At 37.4% G+C, this 20,060-nt stretch overlaps 1 protein-coding gene and 2 long non-coding RNA genes across 4 annotated transcripts in view; 2 read left to right on the forward strand and 1 right to left on the reverse strand.

Annotated features, from left to right (window-relative positions):
* The window catches only part of LOC134805529 (uncharacterized), a 71,672-nt gene extending 59,452 nt beyond the window's left edge, over positions 1-12,220 (forward strand). Inside the window, exons 2-3 of the long non-coding RNA XR_010146311.1 lie at positions 9,723-11,457; positions 11,646-12,220. This is a non-coding gene — a long non-coding RNA (uncharacterized LOC134805529). The remainder of the gene's footprint in view (positions 1-9,722; positions 11,458-11,645) is intronic.
* On the forward strand, positions 2,334-19,560 carry LOC134805099 (trans-Golgi network integral membrane protein 1-like). 2 transcript variants are annotated; one of them, XM_063778406.1, is made up of 5 exons: positions 2,334-3,446; positions 5,476-5,613; positions 7,885-8,012; positions 9,249-9,409; positions 19,546-19,560. In XM_063778406.1, exons 1-4 carry the CDS (start codon positions 2,426-2,428, stop codon positions 9,384-9,386), a joined length of 1,425 nt encoding a protein of 474 aa, XP_063634476.1. In that variant the 5' UTR covers positions 2,334-2,425; the 3' UTR covers positions 9,387-9,409; positions 19,546-19,560. The 2 variants fall into 2 exon arrangements, with proteins under 2 accessions (XP_063634476.1, XP_063634469.1); XM_063778399.1 differs by lacking the exon at positions 19,546-19,560 and having other exon boundaries at positions 9,249-10,957.
* LOC134805518 (uncharacterized) overlaps positions 16,138-20,060 on the reverse strand; it is a 126,712-nt gene continuing 122,789 nt past the window's right edge. The window contains exon 3 of the long non-coding RNA XR_010146307.1: positions 16,138-16,565. This is a non-coding gene — a long non-coding RNA (uncharacterized LOC134805518). The remainder of the gene's footprint in view (positions 16,566-20,060) is intronic.

Here is a 20,060-nt window from a genome sequence, read left to right on the forward strand (position 1 = left end):
GTTTAATATCCTAAGCCAGGCGTGGCTCACTCCGCGATTTCGTCGCTTTGCAACAGGTAGCTACAAGTACATCCGATCCACACCAATTTTGGTGGCTAGCCATAAGACGCGCGTGTGACCTAGCGGCCATATCTGTCCTGATCGTAACAGACGCGTTTTGTTAGAGAGTGAGTCTTCTGTACCTAGTACTATTATTTATTCAGTGCCTAAGCTAAGGACATACATATCTGGTGTTACAGTGAGCCATTTTTTTTATAAAACTCAAAAATTTTAAGCGATTCTTAGTCAATACCGGGATCCCGGGATCCCGGTATTGATGAAGACAGTTTCGGTATTAATACCGGTATTGAAAGAAGTCCGGTATTTGGAAGCCCTAGTGTGGAGGTACTAGGAACGTTCGATTTATCTGCACAGTCGGACTGCACAGTTTAATCGCTACGTGTGTGCAGTCCGAACTGCGCAGTTTTATCTGCCGTGTGTATGACAAATCGTTGTCGATTATCGTAACGATTTGTCATACACACGGTAGATAAAACGGCGCAAATCGGACTGCACAGTTTTATCGCTACGATTTATCGTTACGTGAGTAGCCGGGGTCAGACACGACATGATCCGTTCGTAACTGTGGTAACCATGAATCTAGTATTAAACTGGATTAGGCATGAGTGGTGGGGATAACTGACAGAACGGGATAGTCTTACGTATCTTTCAGTAGGAGTAGCAGAGAAAGCGCTATTATTGTTTGTCCTTATCACAGTCTCACATATTTTTTGTTCCCCACCTTTTTTTTAGTATGGATAATGGTGGGCAACAAATAAATTCGACCAATCACAGTGTAGCATTTGCGTATGTTTTGTCCCTCACGGAGGCACGCGTATACCACTTCTATACGATCCTACCTTCTATGGTGGTAACACACTATCGCACATCGCACCGCACCGCGACCTTGGTGCGTCGCACGCATAAGTGAGAGCGAGAAACAGATATCTCTTTCTCGCTCTCACTTATGGGTGCGTCGCGGTGCGGTGCGATAGTGTGTTATCACTTTAAGTGTGAATGTAATGGCCATAACACACTATCGCACCGCACCGCGACCTTAGTGCGTCGCACCCTTAAGTGAGAGCGAGAAACAGATATCTCTTCCTCTTGGTCAAGGTCGCGGTGCGGTGCGATAGTGTGTTATCACTTTAATAACCGCTTTATAGGTTGCCAATTGTTGGAAGGTCAGTACAAGTGATTATATTCTCTTTGGGTCAGTAGCAAGGCCCCAACTCTGTCTGTTCTCTTTGACGGCGCAGCAACTAGTATCATTTCTCTCTCCTTGCTCTTTTAAAAATGCCGTTTGTCAAAAAAGGACAACCATACTGTTGACAAGATGGACTTCAAATCCAAGTGTCCCCTTTTTAGGTAGACCCAGGTTGTGTATGCGTGCGTAAAAACGTATATGTGTGCTCTTTTAGGGATGTGAAAAGTCGATTTTAATCATGTTATATATCGATAAACGCTACACAGCGGAATGCAATAGCGATTAATTGAAGCTTCAATATCTTCGTTAAACATAAACATAATTGCAATGCTAATGGATAATTAATATATTATAATATAATAAAATAATTCAATTAGTGCGGAACACCTATTTTTGTAGGTATTTATGTATTTTAATTAAATATCTGAACTTTCCCTTGGTTCCCTGCTGGGGCGTGACTATAAAATTGTGATCTGATAACCACAATAAAGAATAAAAGCGTTTTTGTTCATTTTAGGTATCGTTAAACCTTTGAAGTAAAATTAAAATTGCAAGAAATGGTGATAGTTTATCGATATGACTTTATCGACATGGCTACAGCAAGGTGGGCATCATTGTTAATCGTACACCATAGAAGGTAGGATGGTCTAGAAGTGGTATACGCGTGCCTCCGTGAGGGACAAAACATACGCAAATGCGACACTGTGATTGGTCGATTTCATTTGTTGCCCACCATTCTCCATACTAATAAAAAGGTGGGGAACAAACAAAAAGTGAGACTGTGACAAGGACAAGCTATAATACCGCCTTCTCTGCTACTCCTACTGAAAGTTCCATAAGTGCATCTCGTTCGGTCGTTTGGCCCCTCCCCCGTTTCATTTCTATGTTATTGTACCTCTATGTCGTACACTAAACAAAAGTGGTCCCACTGACAGCTTGCTTGGAAGGTATCTCTGTATATTATATCTACGGTCAGTAGAGTCCTAAGGAGCACCATTATTTGGTGTGGTAACATTATAGTACAAATCCGTGTACTCGACAAGCTGTCGTGATGAGTGTCATGACTGTCATGTTATTTTCATTCATCTTCATCACTTATCAGTAATTCGTGAGTTACGGGAGGAATATAAACAGTATTTTATAGTACATTGTGAAATCCTGGTGTAGTTCGTCCGAAAAATGTTGCGTTACTCCCTTATATTGTTACTAGTAAATATTTACGGTCGTAGTTTGGGAGGACCTGTACCAAAGCAAAACAGTAACGGTAAAATATTGATAAGTAACCTGCTGAATGACCTCAGCAAACAATGCAAAAACGAGTTCGTACTGAGCCAAATTGAAAGCAAAAACATCACATGCGATGTAGAAATGAACTATCACATTGATGATTTGCAATGTTTGATGTTTTACGACGCTAACCGTCTCCTGTGTAACCTCACTGCACTGACTACTGCTAACCTCGCAACAGATTTTAAGGCTAAAATTAACGTGAAACAAAACGTCTCCGCTTTCTGCAGCGAAGCTTCGCATTTCACCATTCCTCCAACATCCTACCAAGGTATGCTCACTATAGTGTTCCAAAGTTCCGATGACTGTAAAAGAGTTTGCACTGATGATGACATAAGAACTGGTGATACAAACTTCTTCTGCAAGTATTACAAGTGGTCATTGTTGAATCTCCAAGTACCACAGAGTTCTCTTCTGGGATCTGTACCTACTGTGTCTGCTGGTTCAGGACCAACAGGTGATTTACACAAAAATGATGAAACAGCAATTCAGGGAATTCAACAGTCAGATGGACAAGTTAAAAAGACTTCTGATCCTGTAGATACTAATACACAGTTGGTAAAAGTCGGGGAAACAAATCAACACACATTGGAAGTGACCAAACAAGAGTCCTCTTCGGCTATACAATTGACTGTTTCACAAAATCCAGGAAGTCTTAATTTGCCAAGTAATGTAGACATTAGTAAGAAGAGCACTCAAAAACCTGTAGTTAATGAAGAAACTGCGGACAAAGCAGGAGATGTGGATCCTGTTGACTCAATCGTGGAACCAATTGATGGTGGAAATGAAGGTGGCATTGAGAACAATCCTGGAGAGATAAAGGATCCTGATGTTTCTATGCAACAAATTGAGACCCCTAAACATAAGATAGTTTTGGAAAATGAAGATACTGATGATACTGGAATGGACATGGGTAAGGTTTTAAAATTAAAATGTATGGCTTCGATCTTTCACTACTATGGATCTTTGACTATGTCAAAATCAGAATAAAGGTCTTTACTTTAATGTCCAATCTTACTGAGCTGATTTTATTAACTGAAATGATTGGTTTTTGTGGTTAGGATGACAAGCAATCTACTCTAAAGTTCTTTCTACAAAACAACAAAATCTTTTTTTTTTTACTTTTAAATAAATTATTAACTTTTATGAACTTATAATATATAAATCTGGCATTAATAATATTTTATTTGATTCACTTATGGTCAGTACCAGCTTTTTTCATTGACCTATTTTTTAATGTTCTGATAGAAGCAATTTTATATAATTTCTATAGCTGATATTTAAATAATTTGATTTACTGGTAAACATGCTTTAAATCATCATTATCAATAGGCATCTAATGCTTTTTACTTATTCCATGGAAAAAAAAAAATCCAGTTTTCAGTCATTTGTGTTTTTTGAACTGTGTAGAACCAGTATGGGCCTAATAAAATAGCTTATTGTTCATTTTCAAACAGATGGTTGCAGGTTCAACCCTGGCTTCTACAAATTAGTTTTTTAGATCTTGCGTATGAATATTATTTGATACTAGACGGGCCCGCAGCTCCGCTCGCGTAAATGAAATAAAGAGTGTGTCAACCCTGCCAGGGTTCATAACGGTGATAGGGATTTCTTATTTGTACCCGTTATTTGGATAACTTAATACGCAAAATATCTGAAAAAAAATATGTGATTTGATAAAAGGCAAAATTATACTTTTTCATCTACATAGTTATTTATTTAAAACTTGTTTCAACATAAAATTATTATTTATTTTTATAAGCCTAATTGCAAAAACGTTCATTAGATTAATTTCCGCCTTAAGACGAATATGGACGACCACCGCCCATAAATCGCCTTTTGGTACAAACGTACGTACTCCCCATTTCCCTTTCTGAATACTAACATTACTTACTACGGTTATGTGAATCCTGGCCTCCGAGAAAAGACAAAACAAAACACACCATGTTTCTCGGTCTTGCGATAGCTCTCGCCAGTCCCCATGGCCGAGGATAAGCAGATCTCGAGATTCTCGAGCAACTACGTCGTTCCAGCGGTAGGTACCTTCCAATTGGGCGTCTCCCATTTCGTTGTCCCAAGTACGCTCTCGTCACGGCACGATCCTCTCCCATTCTCTCTAAATGTCCGAGCCAATGTAAGCTTAGCCACTTTTGTCTCTCAGTATTCCGCCAGTATATTGGAACCCATCCTTATTTCTATAGCAACAGAGTTATATTACGATATTTGGCCGACTGCTGACTGTACGTTTGCTTATTTTCACCAGGTCGTTTCGCTCAAAAATATCTGAACATGCACTTAAATTTTATCTACCTACATTATAACTTGCTATCAACTTTGTATTTTTGGCCCATCTTGGCAGCCCGGTCCCCGGACGAATTTGTTTGCCGAAGCTGTGAAAGTAAATCTGAATAACATAACTCAAAAAGAAATTTAAAACAACAAAATACAAATTACTATTGATATTGATAAGTCATTATCAGTAATTATATGGCATGTCACTCGTATGGGCATAAACTAAGGTAAAAGGTTGAGGTTGACAGCACTTTTTATTTTACTTCGAGTAAAAAAGGCCGAAATCACTGCATACCAACATAACAAACATAATTTTGGTTTTTTGGTTTCCGAAAATAGCCGATAGTCGTAAAATGAAGAATGTTATGAAAATTTCTTTTGCTTATTGTAAATTAAATACGCATCGAAAGCGATAGTTTTTATGCTCTAGTTATATTCTCATACTTAGATAATAGATTAGAACAGTTTTTTCTTATCATACGTGCGTCGTATTTGAGAAACGTGTCAATAACTTTTTAGAAATTTGTAAGGCGCCATCTCGCTTCTTCCTTCGTTTTTTATCCCGTTCTGGTTTTTCAATTTTATATATATGATTTACCAGTTCCTTTTCAGTAAGGATTTCAAACATGATGTGAATTGTGATATTGCAGATGATGATGGAAAAGACGCAAGTGATGATGGAGATGACACAATTGTTGGAGATTTGGAAGTGAAACAAGAACAAGAAGCTAGCTCACATAAAAGAGTAGAAACCCAGGTGTCCTTGAATGGAGACGGGGCGCAGAGGGGTAAATATAAATATATTTTCACCACAGCGCCTCAAACTAGCATACTTGGATGCAAGAGTGTGTGTCAAATTAATTTAGTACATATTTTATTCTCAACTAAAACATTATAACCAATGGAAATGTTTTATAACCAACTTTACAAAGGTGAAGTACCAGGATTGAACAAATATTTTTGCTGCTTATGTGAATATCAAAAAACTAGTTACTTGCATTTAAGTCCCTTGCTACACACAAGATTCTGAACAAGAATTCTTTGCTATACTTGTAATTCTACTATGGAATCTTTTGGTTTCACTGAAAAACCCAACCAAGTAGGGTTACAACAAGTATGGTATGGAGAGTACTCTTGATGCACAATTACTTAAAGTTTTGCTCCCTATTTTGCCTGACCAAAGAATATCAGCTGCATAAGAATCTTAAGGGAGGATTAACTTTTTTTGTTGTTATTCTGTCGATATTTGTCTGTATATTCGAATAATATACTAAGTAGATGACCCATATGGCAAGGGCTTATAACTGCCATAATGATGGTTGATTATTTGATTTGATAGCTGTTGGTCCAAATTGTAATTCGTCCAAGTAGCGATTTGTCCATTACGTGGTTCGTCAAGTATCATTTACGCCGTTCGCCCATATCGCGATTCGTCCAAGTCGCCATTTGTCCAAATCTTAGTTCGTCAACTACGTGGTTCGTCAAGTATCATTTACACCGTTCGTCCATATCGCGATTCGTCCAAGTCGCTATTTGTCCATTTTGTTTCTGCCGCAGTGGAAATGGAGCCTAATTAATCCCATTTAATTACCCACCTTCGAAATCTAAACCTTACTCTAACATGTCATATTTAAAGTCATGGGTTACCTTACCATGTTGTTTCAATATCATTGAAGTAACACGCTACCAAATTTCGAATCAATAGGACATATGGAAGGTAGTCAGATCCCCTCATCAACGAAAAGAGCTGATGATCTTCAAACGGTTGAACAGATTTTCATGAAACATGGCTAAGAACACTCGGGGTAAAATTATCTATGACACAAATCAGATCCAAACGTGTTGGACGAAAAGCGTGTTGGACGTAAGTGTGTTGGACGTAATGCGTGTTGGACGAAAAGCGTGTTGGCCTAAAAGCGTGTTGGACGAAAAGCGTGTTGGCCTAAAAGCGTGTTGGACGAAAAGCGTGTTGGGCGAAAAGCGTACTTAAATTCATTTGGACGAATCGCGTTTCGGACCAACAGCTATCAAATCATTTACAATAACGTCAAAATTATGATGGTTACCAGTTTAAGTAAAGATAAGTAAGATAACTATGTTATTCTTGTGCTATTATATATTATTTGCTCTACTTGTAACCTTGCAAATGTTTGTACAACTGTGTAATGTTAGCAATATAAACATTGATGAAAAACGCGGAATTGAGTGCTGTTTTGTGATTTTGATTGAATTTATTGTTAAATTAAAACACTTCAGACTACTTATAAAATTATGGATTATAAAACACATAAATCAAGAATGACATTGTCAGACATCGGATTCTATAGGGCAGAATTTATTGACAGGTAAACTCAATGATCAATGCTTCTCTCATGTACTAGTGATAGCGCCAAGTATTGTTGCTAAAAATATTTTTTTATTGAAAGTATTAGCATGAAACAAAATAATAACTAACTTCACTTCTTCTGTATTTTAATAAGATTATTGAAACTTCACTCATCGTATTTTGTTTTAACCTAGCGGTCATATAAAATAGGCTTTGTGACCCCGAAATAATACTTACAAATAATATACATTTACAAACAAAACTGGGGGTGATCACTAGTATTAGGTAATAGTATCGATAATTTAATTTATTGATATAGGAATTCCCTACCTGTCAATAAATTCTGCCTCATAGAATCTGATGTCTGGACATTGTAAATAATTTGTATAATGAAATGAAAAAATGTAAATGAAAAATGATTTATTTGGGTATCAAAAATGCATCTTATTACATAGTAAAAGAGTATTTCATTTTTAGGAGCAAGTATTATATTGTTAGACAGCCTAGGAATAGTGTCCTGAGCCCTAAACTAGGCAAATATAGGTATCAGTATTAGGTATAGGGATCAGGGAATAAACCATCGCTAGTAACTTTTACCTGAAGACTAAATTTAATGTTATATTATAATTAAATGATTTATTGTTAAAAAAAATGTTTAGGTATTTACAAACTTATTCAAAACAACATTTGCTGTGATGTGATTGTGATATTGGTATTTTTGCTTTTTTTCTAGAGTTTTTCCAAAATCCTGATGGGTTTACAGAAGATGACGACCATTTCTTTCCCTTCTTCTTGACCACCGTGATAGTCGTTGTGGTGTTGTACGTCTTGTACCACAATAAGAACAAAGTAGGAAAAATGGTAAGTACCTACAATAAAAATATTTAGCTTCAAAGTTTGCCAGAAACGTTTATGATTATTGGAAGGTGCTTTGTTTTCGTCCCATGGAAATAAATTTGAATGGCTATGGGTTTTTCAATATCTCTATACAAATATAACTTACGTGCCTACTACGAGTAGTCCCTTTTTACACACTTATTTAGCTTCACTGCGTATATAACGAGCTATGTTTGTATAATATTATAGTGCTTCAATTGTAATGGTAACTAAAATTTGAACCACTTCCGTTAAATGAGATAACGTCATTTAGTTGGAATTTGAAATACCACAGTAATTCCGATGCTTACGTCAGAAGGTAACCAAAGAAACTCCTCGATGGAAAAACATAAACACATCGAGAGCTCATTAGAAAGGTCTCGAATAGTACACGATAGATAGATGTATATGAGAAGAAGTACAGTCAGCAATAAAAGTGTCACATTTTTTTTTTGACAGTAACTTGTTACAAGCTTGTATTTTTTACTTTCACCTGTCCCATTATCTGTCTCTACCTAATCAAATCTTGCAAGTTAAATTTGACCCAGTTCCTGATTTCCGATAAAGCTGAAAATTCGCATACATCTGTAAATCGGATGAAAATCCAATATTATGGTACCATCAAACTGATCTGATGGTGGAGACAGGAGGTGTCTATAGGAACTCTGTGGTAAAACAACGCAACCTACTAATGGTATTTGGGGTTGTTAGAATTGTCTCGATGAGTATTACTTGCCTGTGGAAAGAAAACTACAATTAGTGTTAAAGCTTGTGCCAGAAATAAAAAAAATCCATGCCATTATGTTTATTAACATTAGACATATTTCTCTATACATGTACATAGTTCATTGTCTTATCTATCTAAAATTTTAACCTGTAAGTAATTAGGTACTTAAGTATTTGAAATTTGGACGAAAATCTACACCACCTACTTATTTGTATTGTTGTTATGGTACGCCAATGGTACCACGGGGGACTTGACGAGCTCACGCCACTCCTCTCGATACCCAGAGGGCTATAATAATAATTGAAATTTATCCAAACGGCGCGCGGCAAATTGTTCCTTCCCAACAGGGCGCCGTTATGTATGCACGGGACTGGCATGTAACTGGCCAGGAAGACCTGACCCCTGCCTATTGGAAGCAGTGAATGCGCATGTTCCTCGATGAATAGTGATCAATTTGAATTATTTTTCACATAATTACCGTTTGGTTATTCCAGTTCTTCGGTCTAATAGTGGAGGGTCGGCAGCCGGGCCGCCGCCGCAACAGCCGCGGCCACGCCTACCGCCGCCTCGACACCCTCGAGCAGGCTATGAGCGCCAACACCCCTGCGCCGCCCAGCAAGATCATCTACTGAACCCACCAGTCTCCTTGCATGGTGTGAGTAGGTATACATTGGTATACCCCTGGTACCACCTGTAAACTTTAGCCTGGAGGGCCTATCGCCAACATTGAAAATCGTTATCTGCTACACTATCGCTTGAATATATGTAAGAGTGAAAGGGAGGCAGATCATTTTCGATTTTTAGATGATGGCGGTAGGCACTAAGAATTAACGCCATGAGTCGCTGTATAAGTGTGCTACGCACCGTGTTTCGTTTCGATGTATGAAGCGCACCTTTTCAGAGTAACCTGAGGAAGGCGTTACATGGCAGATTTGAGACTCGCGTCTGGTCGCTGGACTTAAGTGAAGGGATTGATTACTCGTAAGTGGCTTTGAGCTATGCATTATCGTCACTCTTCTATAAATTTCTGGGAGAAGCGTTTTCATCTCACATGTTAGGACAGGTAGCCGCTAAACATCGAAGCACACGTATTTACTTGTGGGTAATCAGATTTTACTAATATTCGGAAATTACGACTTCCAATAAAACATTACAACTCTTACACGAATAGCGCTGGGATTAAATGAAATGCTTCAATGTCGACAATATAGGTATCAGGCATTTTGCGCCACGGCGAATCATTTAGAATTTTAAGTCATTATGGCAACTTTGTTGTTAGTATTTTTCTTTCGAATTTTTGTGTTGGCAACTTTGTTGTTAGTATTTTTCTTTCAAATTTTTGTGTTCGACGTAATATAAATGTAATAATAATCACATGTTAAAATTACAATTTCATAGAAATTTTTTTAATTGTAGATGTGTATAACATATACCTTCAAAATGTAATAATTCAAAAAGTACAATATGTAACGTAGGTATGCCTTTATTGTTTAATGCTTTCATTACATTCAAAACTGTGATGACTATTGGTATTTTTTTAGAGATTCGTTATATAAGCATAGTAATGTAGGTACTTACATTTATATATCCTTCACCATTTCATCCTAAAATATGTCATGATCATGTAAAAAGTATCATTTCGGATCTCATGTATTATTTAAATATGTACGAGTAGAATGATTTTCCTGTACAGTTATTATTCTTACTTATTATCAATTCCTAAATTTAAATTTGTCTGTGTTTATTAAACATATTATCCCATTTAGTATGGTAGATACCTTAACAGGTTTATTCGTCGTGTTCGATGTATGATTAATACGGAATTATGTGTTTGCTGTACTGAAAGGGTTAATTTAATATTTAATTACATGTCATTCAAACAAAAAAAAGTATTTACTATAAATTATTTTACTGAAATCTATCTATACTAGCATCTCGGAAATTCTAGTGTAGGCAACAAAAAAATGCTTAAAAACAGTGTCTGTGACGCATGTGTGAAAGCACAAACAAATAACCAAACTAAAATAGATGATACCTTAACAGGTTTATTCGTCGTGTTCGATGTATGATTAATACGGAATTATGTGTTTGCTGTACTGAAAGGGTTAATTTAATATTTAATTACATGTCATTCAAACAAAAAAAAGTATTTACTATAAATTATTTTACTGAAATCTATCTATACTAGCATCTCGGAAATTCTAGTGTATGCAACAAAAAAATGCTTAAAAACAGTGTCTGTGACGCATGTGTGAAAGCACAAACAAATAACCAAACTAAAATAGATGTGTGAAGTCGAATAAGACTGTCGCAAGCTTCGCACGTTTTTACTTAATTATGTTGTCTATGATAAAATCTATAAGTAAACGTAAGCTATCAAGCACATTGCAGTAGTTTCTTCTTCTATGCTTGCCATAGAACAAGTTTATCAAGAGCAAGAGCAAGAACTCTTATTGTTATCAAGCAGAAACGTCTGCGAGCGAAAATAAGTTTTACTCTTGTTTATTTATCTAATTTTGCTGCTGCTGGACAGCTGTGTTTGGCATTTGTTTCTGTTGGACAGAAATGGAAAAGTATGATCTTTCATTAATTATCACGTCAATTGTACAAACATTTTTTTAAACTTTTTTCTTATACATGTAATGCACTGACAATTTAGGTTGTGATAGCAGCAATACAGTAATTTTAATTTAGTCTTATATTGTACTAGCGACCCGCCGCGGCTTCGCACGGGTTAACAAATTAAACCTACACGTAAACCTCCCACAATAATAACTATTGATAGATGAAAACCGCATGAAAACCCGTTCAGTAGGTTTTGAGTTGAGAACATACAAACACACAAACAGACAGACGCGACGGGGTGGGGGACTTTGTTTTATAAGGTGTAGTGATTGTGTGCAATTATAGTCCATTATGGTTTGCGAATAGGCGTAAGTTATTGATTATTATTTGTAAACTTATAACGCCCTTAACGAATAATATTCGTTTGTTTTAATGTAGCCGAGAATGTTTTATATTTTTTATTTCAGAATAGTATGAATTTGATGGGCGTATCATATTGAAGTTTCGCTCCGTAAGACATATATTTTGTTCATACTTATTTGCTATATTTTCGTTCCAAAAACCTTATTTTCGTTTAACCGAATTTATTTTTGTTCTAATGACATGTAAATAGTTTAGTTAAGTATTTATTTAAGCCTACTAAGGCACTTAAAGTAGGTTTTAATATGTTTGTAATGTTTGTATTTGTTAAAATATCTCATAGATATTCAGTTTATTTTCACCTCGTGTTGTACATGATCTAATTCGATACACATAATGATGTAGGTATATTATTATGCAACAGTGCAACACTTATAATATTAATATGTGAATTTTGTAGTCAATATGAAATTTGTCAAACAGCATGGTTTCAATATTCATAGAGTCCTGTGTGAAAAGAGAAGAGTCGTGAAATGTATGGGCTCCCTTACATTCCACGACTCTTCTCTTTCCGCACAGAATCTACTCAAAGTATTTTGTTACAGTGAAGAGATTGGTGCCACTAGATTGTGTGTGTAATTTATCTTATGTTTAATTAATGGCTTAGGTCTATATATGCGACATTCTTGATAATGGCTGTACTATTTATGTTATACTGCACAGTGTACATTACCTAAGTGTCAACATGTTGGCTGGAAATAAACTTCATAAATCTAATGTATATTTTTTATGCTCATAGTCATTCGTATGTAGTTTAACCTTTTCGACGCCGTGTCAAACACAAAAGCTGTTACGCGGACGCCACGTCACCGAAGTGTCAAAACTGAAATTGAACTTTATGCATATGCACGTAGGTCTATGTTGCTCTATGGTCTGTGACCGATTAATCAGTCTTTGGCGTTGAACCTGCGGTGCGGATATATCGGTCATTGGCGTCCAAAAGGTTAAGAGTTCTTTTAACAATTCTTATAATTTGTGTGGCGTTTTCAATAGGCCCTTTTTCCATGCGAAATGTAAGTAATAGAAATTGGTAAGAAAGAAAAAACAACGGGTTGCACTCCGGGAGTGCCGGCAGAAGTGAAAACTCAATGACATTGTAATAGTTTTTCGATCAGGTCACGTGTCCGTCTTACGAATCTTACGGTCATGTGACCTGTCGCGAGTTTAACATTTTTTCCCCATCACTAAAAGTGCACAGCGCCGCTAAAGAAGTTTTCACTTCAAAAAGATGTCCCGTATTTGATAAAATATATCTAAATTATCTAATCATTAAGGACAGCAAATAAATTTAATCAAACAAAACAAGGCATACGAAAGGCTAAATATATATTATCGCCATCTGTGCCACCTTGTTTAAAATAATATCCAAAAGGCTTCGCCATTGCCAGATCAGCTTATAATGGCGCTCAGTAAATGCTCACCTTGCCGATAGATGGCGCGCGTGATGGTTTTCAGCGAAGCTGTTCACAGCCAATTCAAAGCTTGGTTTAAAATTAGCTCGCCGCGCTTATAATTAAGGCTCCGTCACATTGACGCGGTAGCAGAACCGACACGGATTGCGCGCGGTACCGCGTAACAGGGAATGCACAGAACGTTATGAGCTATGCCCACAGATGTAGAGGTAAAGCTTCATGGCTATGCCACATTGCCGACCGAATGCGGAGCGGGCGCGGTCGTGGCCACGCGGTTGCAACGTGGGTCCGCTATCAAAACGCTTTCAATCCGCCAACCGCGCTCAATGTGACATCACCGCCTTGCTACCGCGCCGCTCCGGAACACTTCCGCGTCAATGTGACGGAACCTTTACAGAGCCGTCATACTGCAATGCAATAGTACCTCCAAGGGAGCGTTTATTATAGATTCAATGCCTGGATAGTGTTTCTCTGAAACAAGTGAGACATTGGTGTTCTAGGTGATATTCATTTCCAAGAAATTCATGTCTGAATATATATGCCTTAGGTATATATAGTGATGTGCCGTTACCGGTAAAATACCCAAGGTGGGAAAATTCCCAGTAACGTTACCGGTAAGATTCCCAAGACTCAGTAATTTACGGTTACTTATACTTATATTCAAATTAAGTAAATGTCAACATAAGTTGTTTTACATTAAATCATTAGAGTCAGACCAAGAATAGTCTGCAGCGGATGTGATAGCCCACGCAGTGAAGGTGTCATTTTAAACGTCAAACTTCTATAAAATTATGACGTATAAATAACACTTGCACTGCGTGGGCTATCAAATGGGAAACTCTTATTGTTAATAAATTAAATCACTTGATTGCATTAACACCAAACCAATGTGGCTTTACTAGGGGCGTGGGAACTATTGATGCGATCCACTCCATCAAAATGCTTTTACAGAAGTACAAAACTCTCAAAAAAGATCTACATCTCAGCTTTATTGACCTGGAAAAAGCATTTGATCGTATACCGAGAGACCTGATATGGGCAGCACTGAGAGCACATTTTGTACCTGAACAGTACATTGATCTAATAAAAGATATGTACCACAACGTTACCACAAGAGTGCGCAGCCCCGCAGGCTTGAGCGAAGCTTTCCAGGTTAAGGTAGGAGTGCACCAGGGTTCAACCATGAGTCCACTTTTGTTCAATACGGTCATGAACTTTGTGAGCGAAGATCTGCAGCGACCAGCTCCTTGGTCATTATTATACGCTGATGACATAGTGCTCGTGTCAGAGACCTTTGATGACCTACAAGATCAGTTGTCCCAGTGGTGCAACCGGCTCGAAAGTAAGGGAATCAGAATAAGCCGCAAGAAAACCGAGTACATGTGCTGCAATCTCTCTGGCTCGCCTGTGGATAGACCATCACCTCTAGTAGATAATATCCCGATCAATAAAGTTACCAAATTCAAATACCTTGGATCGATAATAACAAGTGACTTGAACACCAAAGCAGACATAGAAAACAGGATCCAGGCAGGTTGGCAAAAATGGAGAGCGTTAACAGGGGTGCTGTGTGATGCTCGAATGCCAATCCAAGTAAAAGGTAACGTCTACAAAAGAGCTGTACGTCCGGCGCTTCTGTATGGAGCAGAATGCTGGCCAATGCGTAAGGAGGAAGAGCACGTAATGCACTGCACAGAAATGCGCATGCTCAGATGGGCAGGAGGAGTGACGCTGATGGACCGGGTCCGGAATAATCATATCCGTGGAACGTTCAAGGTTGCACCTATTGCCGAAAAAATGTGCGAGAGCCGACTGCGCTGGTTTGGCCACGTAATGCGAAGAGACGACCACCACATGACTAAGAGAGCCCTAAATGACATACCCGAAACTAGGAGGGGCAGAGGCCGCCCCCCTACGACATGGATGAGCACAGTGTCGAAAGATTTGAGGACGATAGGCGCAAGCCCTGACATGACGCAAAATAGAGAAGAATGGCGCAAAATGATACGGAGAGCCGACCCCAAACCCTAGGATATGGGATAAAGGCTAAGATGATGATGATGACTGCGTGGGCTATCAAATCCGCTGCAGACTTTTTTTGGCCCGACTCTACTTGTCAACAAATGCATCATACGAAGTGCAAAAAATCAACATAGGTTTACTTTTCTATAATATAATTAATATTCCCAATGTAAAGATTGACTCACGCTAGACCGGGCCGTGGCCGGACCGGGGCGGGCCGGAGCGAGCCGACACAGGGGCTTTCAGAAGCGCCACCGTGACCGGTAGTGTAGTAAATGAAGCAAGTTGTTGTATGGAGACCCATGCATTAATTTCTCAGTCAATGAAATTTTGCTTGGTTAATGTATAGTATGAGCCGAAACTAACATATAAATATCCAAAAAAAAAAACACTCCTAAGTTAGGTATTTATACGTAAAAATACAAATCTGTTTATATATTGAACTGAGTAATTCCTCCGTCCAAAATTATTTTACCAAATAAGTTATTTGTATCAGTATCTAATACTAGAAAAAAATCTAAAACTTTTGTCACACAATGAGAATATTTTTTTATAACAATTCCTTTTTTGGTCGCTCATTTTCATCGGAAAATTGCTCTGTAATTTTTTTCATATATGTTCTTAGAATATAATTTGGCGTAGTGGGTAAGAAAATCAAAAAAAAAATGCATACCCAAATTTATGTATTTTAGAACTATGTATTAAAAACTGAGAGTGGAAAATTCCTCAGCCTGATTTGTTTTTATATGTACTAAGTAGTCACGTATACACTTAAATCCAAAATATCCAAAAGAAATATCATACCTTGTACACCCCGCTCCCTACACACTACTGGTCCCGATATTATGTTTAGTTTTTAATACGCTCGTTATTTTTTGGATGTTTTTATAGTTGAATAGAAAGACAACTGTGAACTTAATTCAGTAAATAAAATGGATAGAGAAATTTTCCACAGCGAGTAAAAAGGCAATTTCTGAAAATAGTACAGTTACATGGTAATTTTTTTAGATTTTCATTTTGTAGGTATAAAACTGCAATAAAATGGCATTCCAGTGAAAAAATTAGACGGAGCAATTTTCCGGTCCAAGACACGCCAAAAAATTATATTTTATTAATATTGGTATTTCTGCTGGGATATTTTTTTTTTTGATATTTCATATATTGTTGCAACACGTTACATGAATATGTCCGGTGAAGAAAGTTTGAACGGAGCATTTTTCCGTAAAAAGATATTAACGATTTAAGACTTTAGGTATTTAATTTACTTTAATTCTATTATTATTATTCTTTGGAAATTTATACAATACTTTTTATTTATTGATACTTTATCATACTGTAAAGTTTTTTCTGGCTGAGGAATTACTGCGGGGTCCACTGCCTTTATTTACTACACTACGGGTCGTTCCGGGGCCGGGGCGTCAGGGCCACCCGACACTAGTTTATTACATTAACACTAGTGCTGTCCGAGCAATTTCCGAACCTCTATAGTGTTTGTAGAAACTCGAGTCCTTCGAGTCTGAATTTGAAGAACATCTCGTTTTTACAAGACTGCGCTTAAAAAACTTCTCCCAAGTCGAGTCCTTTGTAGTCGTTTTTAAGAGCAACTCAAAAGGACTCGAGCCTTCAAATAAAGACTCCGTGAACAATTTTATAAGTTTTTCCTATATAACCGTAAAGAAATTAAGCGTTATTGTATGATTTACATATCTAATCTACAAATTATACATAAAGACAATGCATTTCGATTTTTTTTGTGTAAAAAACGAGAGTTCTCTGAAAAGTACTCAAGTCTCTACAAGAGACTTGGGTCTCTATCTAGTTGAAAAGAACTCGAGATTAAACTTAATTATAAGAGTCTGAAAATTAAGTAGAGTCTTCAAGCAGAGGACTGAAAGGACTCGAGTCCTACCCAGCACTATCCGAGCCGACCGGGACGTCCGAGCTGACTGTTCATGACAAATGTCATAATAAATGTCAATCAGATTGAAAAAATTGTTCGATCAGAAGCAAGCGGATATGGAAGGAAATAATAAAATCAAAATATTGACCCTGGCTTCCTTAATGAAGAGGCTACTGCACATTCTAGGTAATGGGGCGTACATACACTTTGGTCGACACGTTCGGAAAAATGAGAATACACAGCATGATGTAAAGAGCTTTATTTACATATGATGACCCAAGACTCTTATTTCGAAGTCGTTCACTGCAGAATCAAACAACGTTTGCTAAAACAAAAACTCTGGCTCTCTGCTTAAGGTAAGATATGGAAATACAATGCATGTACCTACTAATAAATATGTATAATCAAGTGCCGAAGCATATTAAGCTATTAAGAGGAAAGGGAATGACCGGTTATCCATACAAACATAGTTCCCGTTTTCCTCACTGGATATTGATATTATGGAATATTTAGGCCATCAGCAAACTGTAGTGATACCCAATGCATTTTGCTACATTCCACAAATGTAGATTTTTCAGCTTATCGGGTTTTGACATTATTTTCTCTCATCAATGCCGCGTTCTTCAGTGTTCATGTGTTCAGTTCAGATTTGTTCAGTTCCAGGAACGCATAAAAAACGAGTTTAAAAGAGAAGAAATTTCCAATGGCTGCGAGAATGTAACAAAAATTTAAAGTACCGATATAAGAGAATTATTTACAAGCTGTTTTCGGCCACAGTGAAAACAGTACAGCACTAAGAATGTCGGTGGTGCGCTCTCAATAAAATAAGTAAATAAAAACTAGTAAGCTCGTTACACTAAGATATAATTGTCTCGGTTACAATAAATAAACTATCTACTTACTTACTTTCCTCTGGTGAAAAAGAAGCCAAAATGGCAAAAACGGAACCCTTACAGTTTCGTCATGTCCGTCTGTCTATCTGTCCATATGTCACAGCTATTTTACTCGAAAAGTATAAGATAACGAATTTGGAAAGTAGGTATATTTTGTAAGCCACTAATTAGTTTAGAAGTTCAAATGTATAAAAGTTTAATATTTTTTCAAGCACTTCAAACCAGTGACGTTACTATATAGGAAAATATAAATAAAATAAATATACGAAGAGTTCTATTGTATTATTTCAGTAGTTAGTGCCTTTGGGTAGCTTTGGGTAATTTTAGGCAGGAAAGAGGGAATATTACGCAAAATTCTGCGTAGGGGGCGGCGTTACTAGCACTAACCCCAGGACCTACTGCGAAACACGAAAATCAGAATTTCGGTTTTTGCCTCTCTATCACTCGATATCTGCCTCTCTGCATATCGACAGAGAGGCAGACAACGAAATTTTGATTATCGCGTTTCGCGGTAGGCCATTTATAATCAAATCACGATGCATCAACATCAATGTCATAATGAAAAGTTGACAAAAAACTGTTTAGTTTTAGTTTCGTAGTCTATGGATGTTTCTATATTAAGGGTGTCACATGCGCGTTTCTGACTTATGAAGTAATTGTTCCTACAATACAACCTAAAATAAATAATTAATTTGAGCTATGGTTTTGTTTCGTCCTCTTGATCGCGGCGAGCTGTGATTGGTCAATTTTATTATAGTTGACTAAACTGTCTCGAAATGAATATTGTAGGTCAGTTGGGAGCCCATACATTAAAAGTACCCAAATGCAGTTTGGTATACGAAATCTTAATTCAAGAATTACAGTCGACGAGTAGAAAAATGGTTTTTAAAGTTTGTCAAAGGACTGTCTCATTTCAAACATATATAGAGAGAATCATACTATCTTTGTCTTACACTAGTACTAGCACCCAAAAGAAAAGGATGAGTATAGTTTTTTTGTTCTTATTTACTGACAAATTTGGTTTGACCAACTATAGATACGTTTTTGTCATATATATTTCTATGAACTTCGTACGAAATAAAAAATATCTAAGTAATAAGTGGGAGTGTGAGAAAAAACTAGTATCTTAATATGCATTATAAACCTACCTTATTGAATCATTTTTACAAGCAGTAACATCAATAGGTGTCTCATTTAATATAATCCGACTAAATTACATTTCAGCAACACCTCCATATTTCACAAAATAAATCAAGACATTATCCAACCTATATAATCTTGACGTATATTATATCAAAGACGCCTGTACCTAATATAAACCGACCAAATAACAAATTAGCTATAAGTACCATCATATTTAACAAACAAATTTACTCGGAGTAATTAACAATGGAGCCGCCATTAATGACGTTTTGCAACCTTCTTATTTTGGCAAATATATTCCGACACAGCCGGGCATGCATATTGTGAAGGGTGGTATTCCATCTGTCCAATCTTGGTCCGATGTGTATTTGCGTCTCACATTTTGCTTAATGAGAGAGTGAGACGCAATGCATATTGGACAAAGATCTTAAACAAGTAGAATACCACCCGAAGAGAAATATTGAGTCTCCGGGTTGTCAGGAGCCTCCGGGCCGTCAGGGCTATGACCCCAAGTACCTAACATAAACCGACCAAGTAACGAATTAGCTATACCATCATATTTAACAAACAAATTTATGACGTTTTGCAACCTTCTTATTTTGGCAAATATATTCCGACACAGCCGGGCATGCATATTGTGAAGGGTGGTATTCCATCTGTCCAATCTTGGTCCAATGTGTATTTGCGTCTCACATTTTGCTTACTGAGAGAGTGAAACTCAATGCATATTGGACAAAGATCTTACACAAGTAGAATACCACCCAAAGAGAAAAATTGAATCTCCGGGTTGTCAGGAGCCTCCGGGAAGTCAGGGCTTAGACCGGGCCGAGCCCGCACCGTGCCACACCCGAGCCCTGGTGATCACGTGATGCTCTCCATAGTAAACGAAGCTCCGGAAGCTCCGGCCCGGCCACGGCCCGGTCTAGCGTGAGTCATCCTAACTCGGTATTT

The sequence above is a fragment of the Cydia splendana genome, chromosome 2 (assembly GCF_910591565.1).
Source record: "Cydia splendana chromosome 2, ilCydSple1.2, whole genome shotgun sequence".
Classification (NCBI taxonomy): domain Eukaryota; kingdom Metazoa; phylum Arthropoda; class Insecta; order Lepidoptera; family Tortricidae; genus Cydia; species Cydia splendana.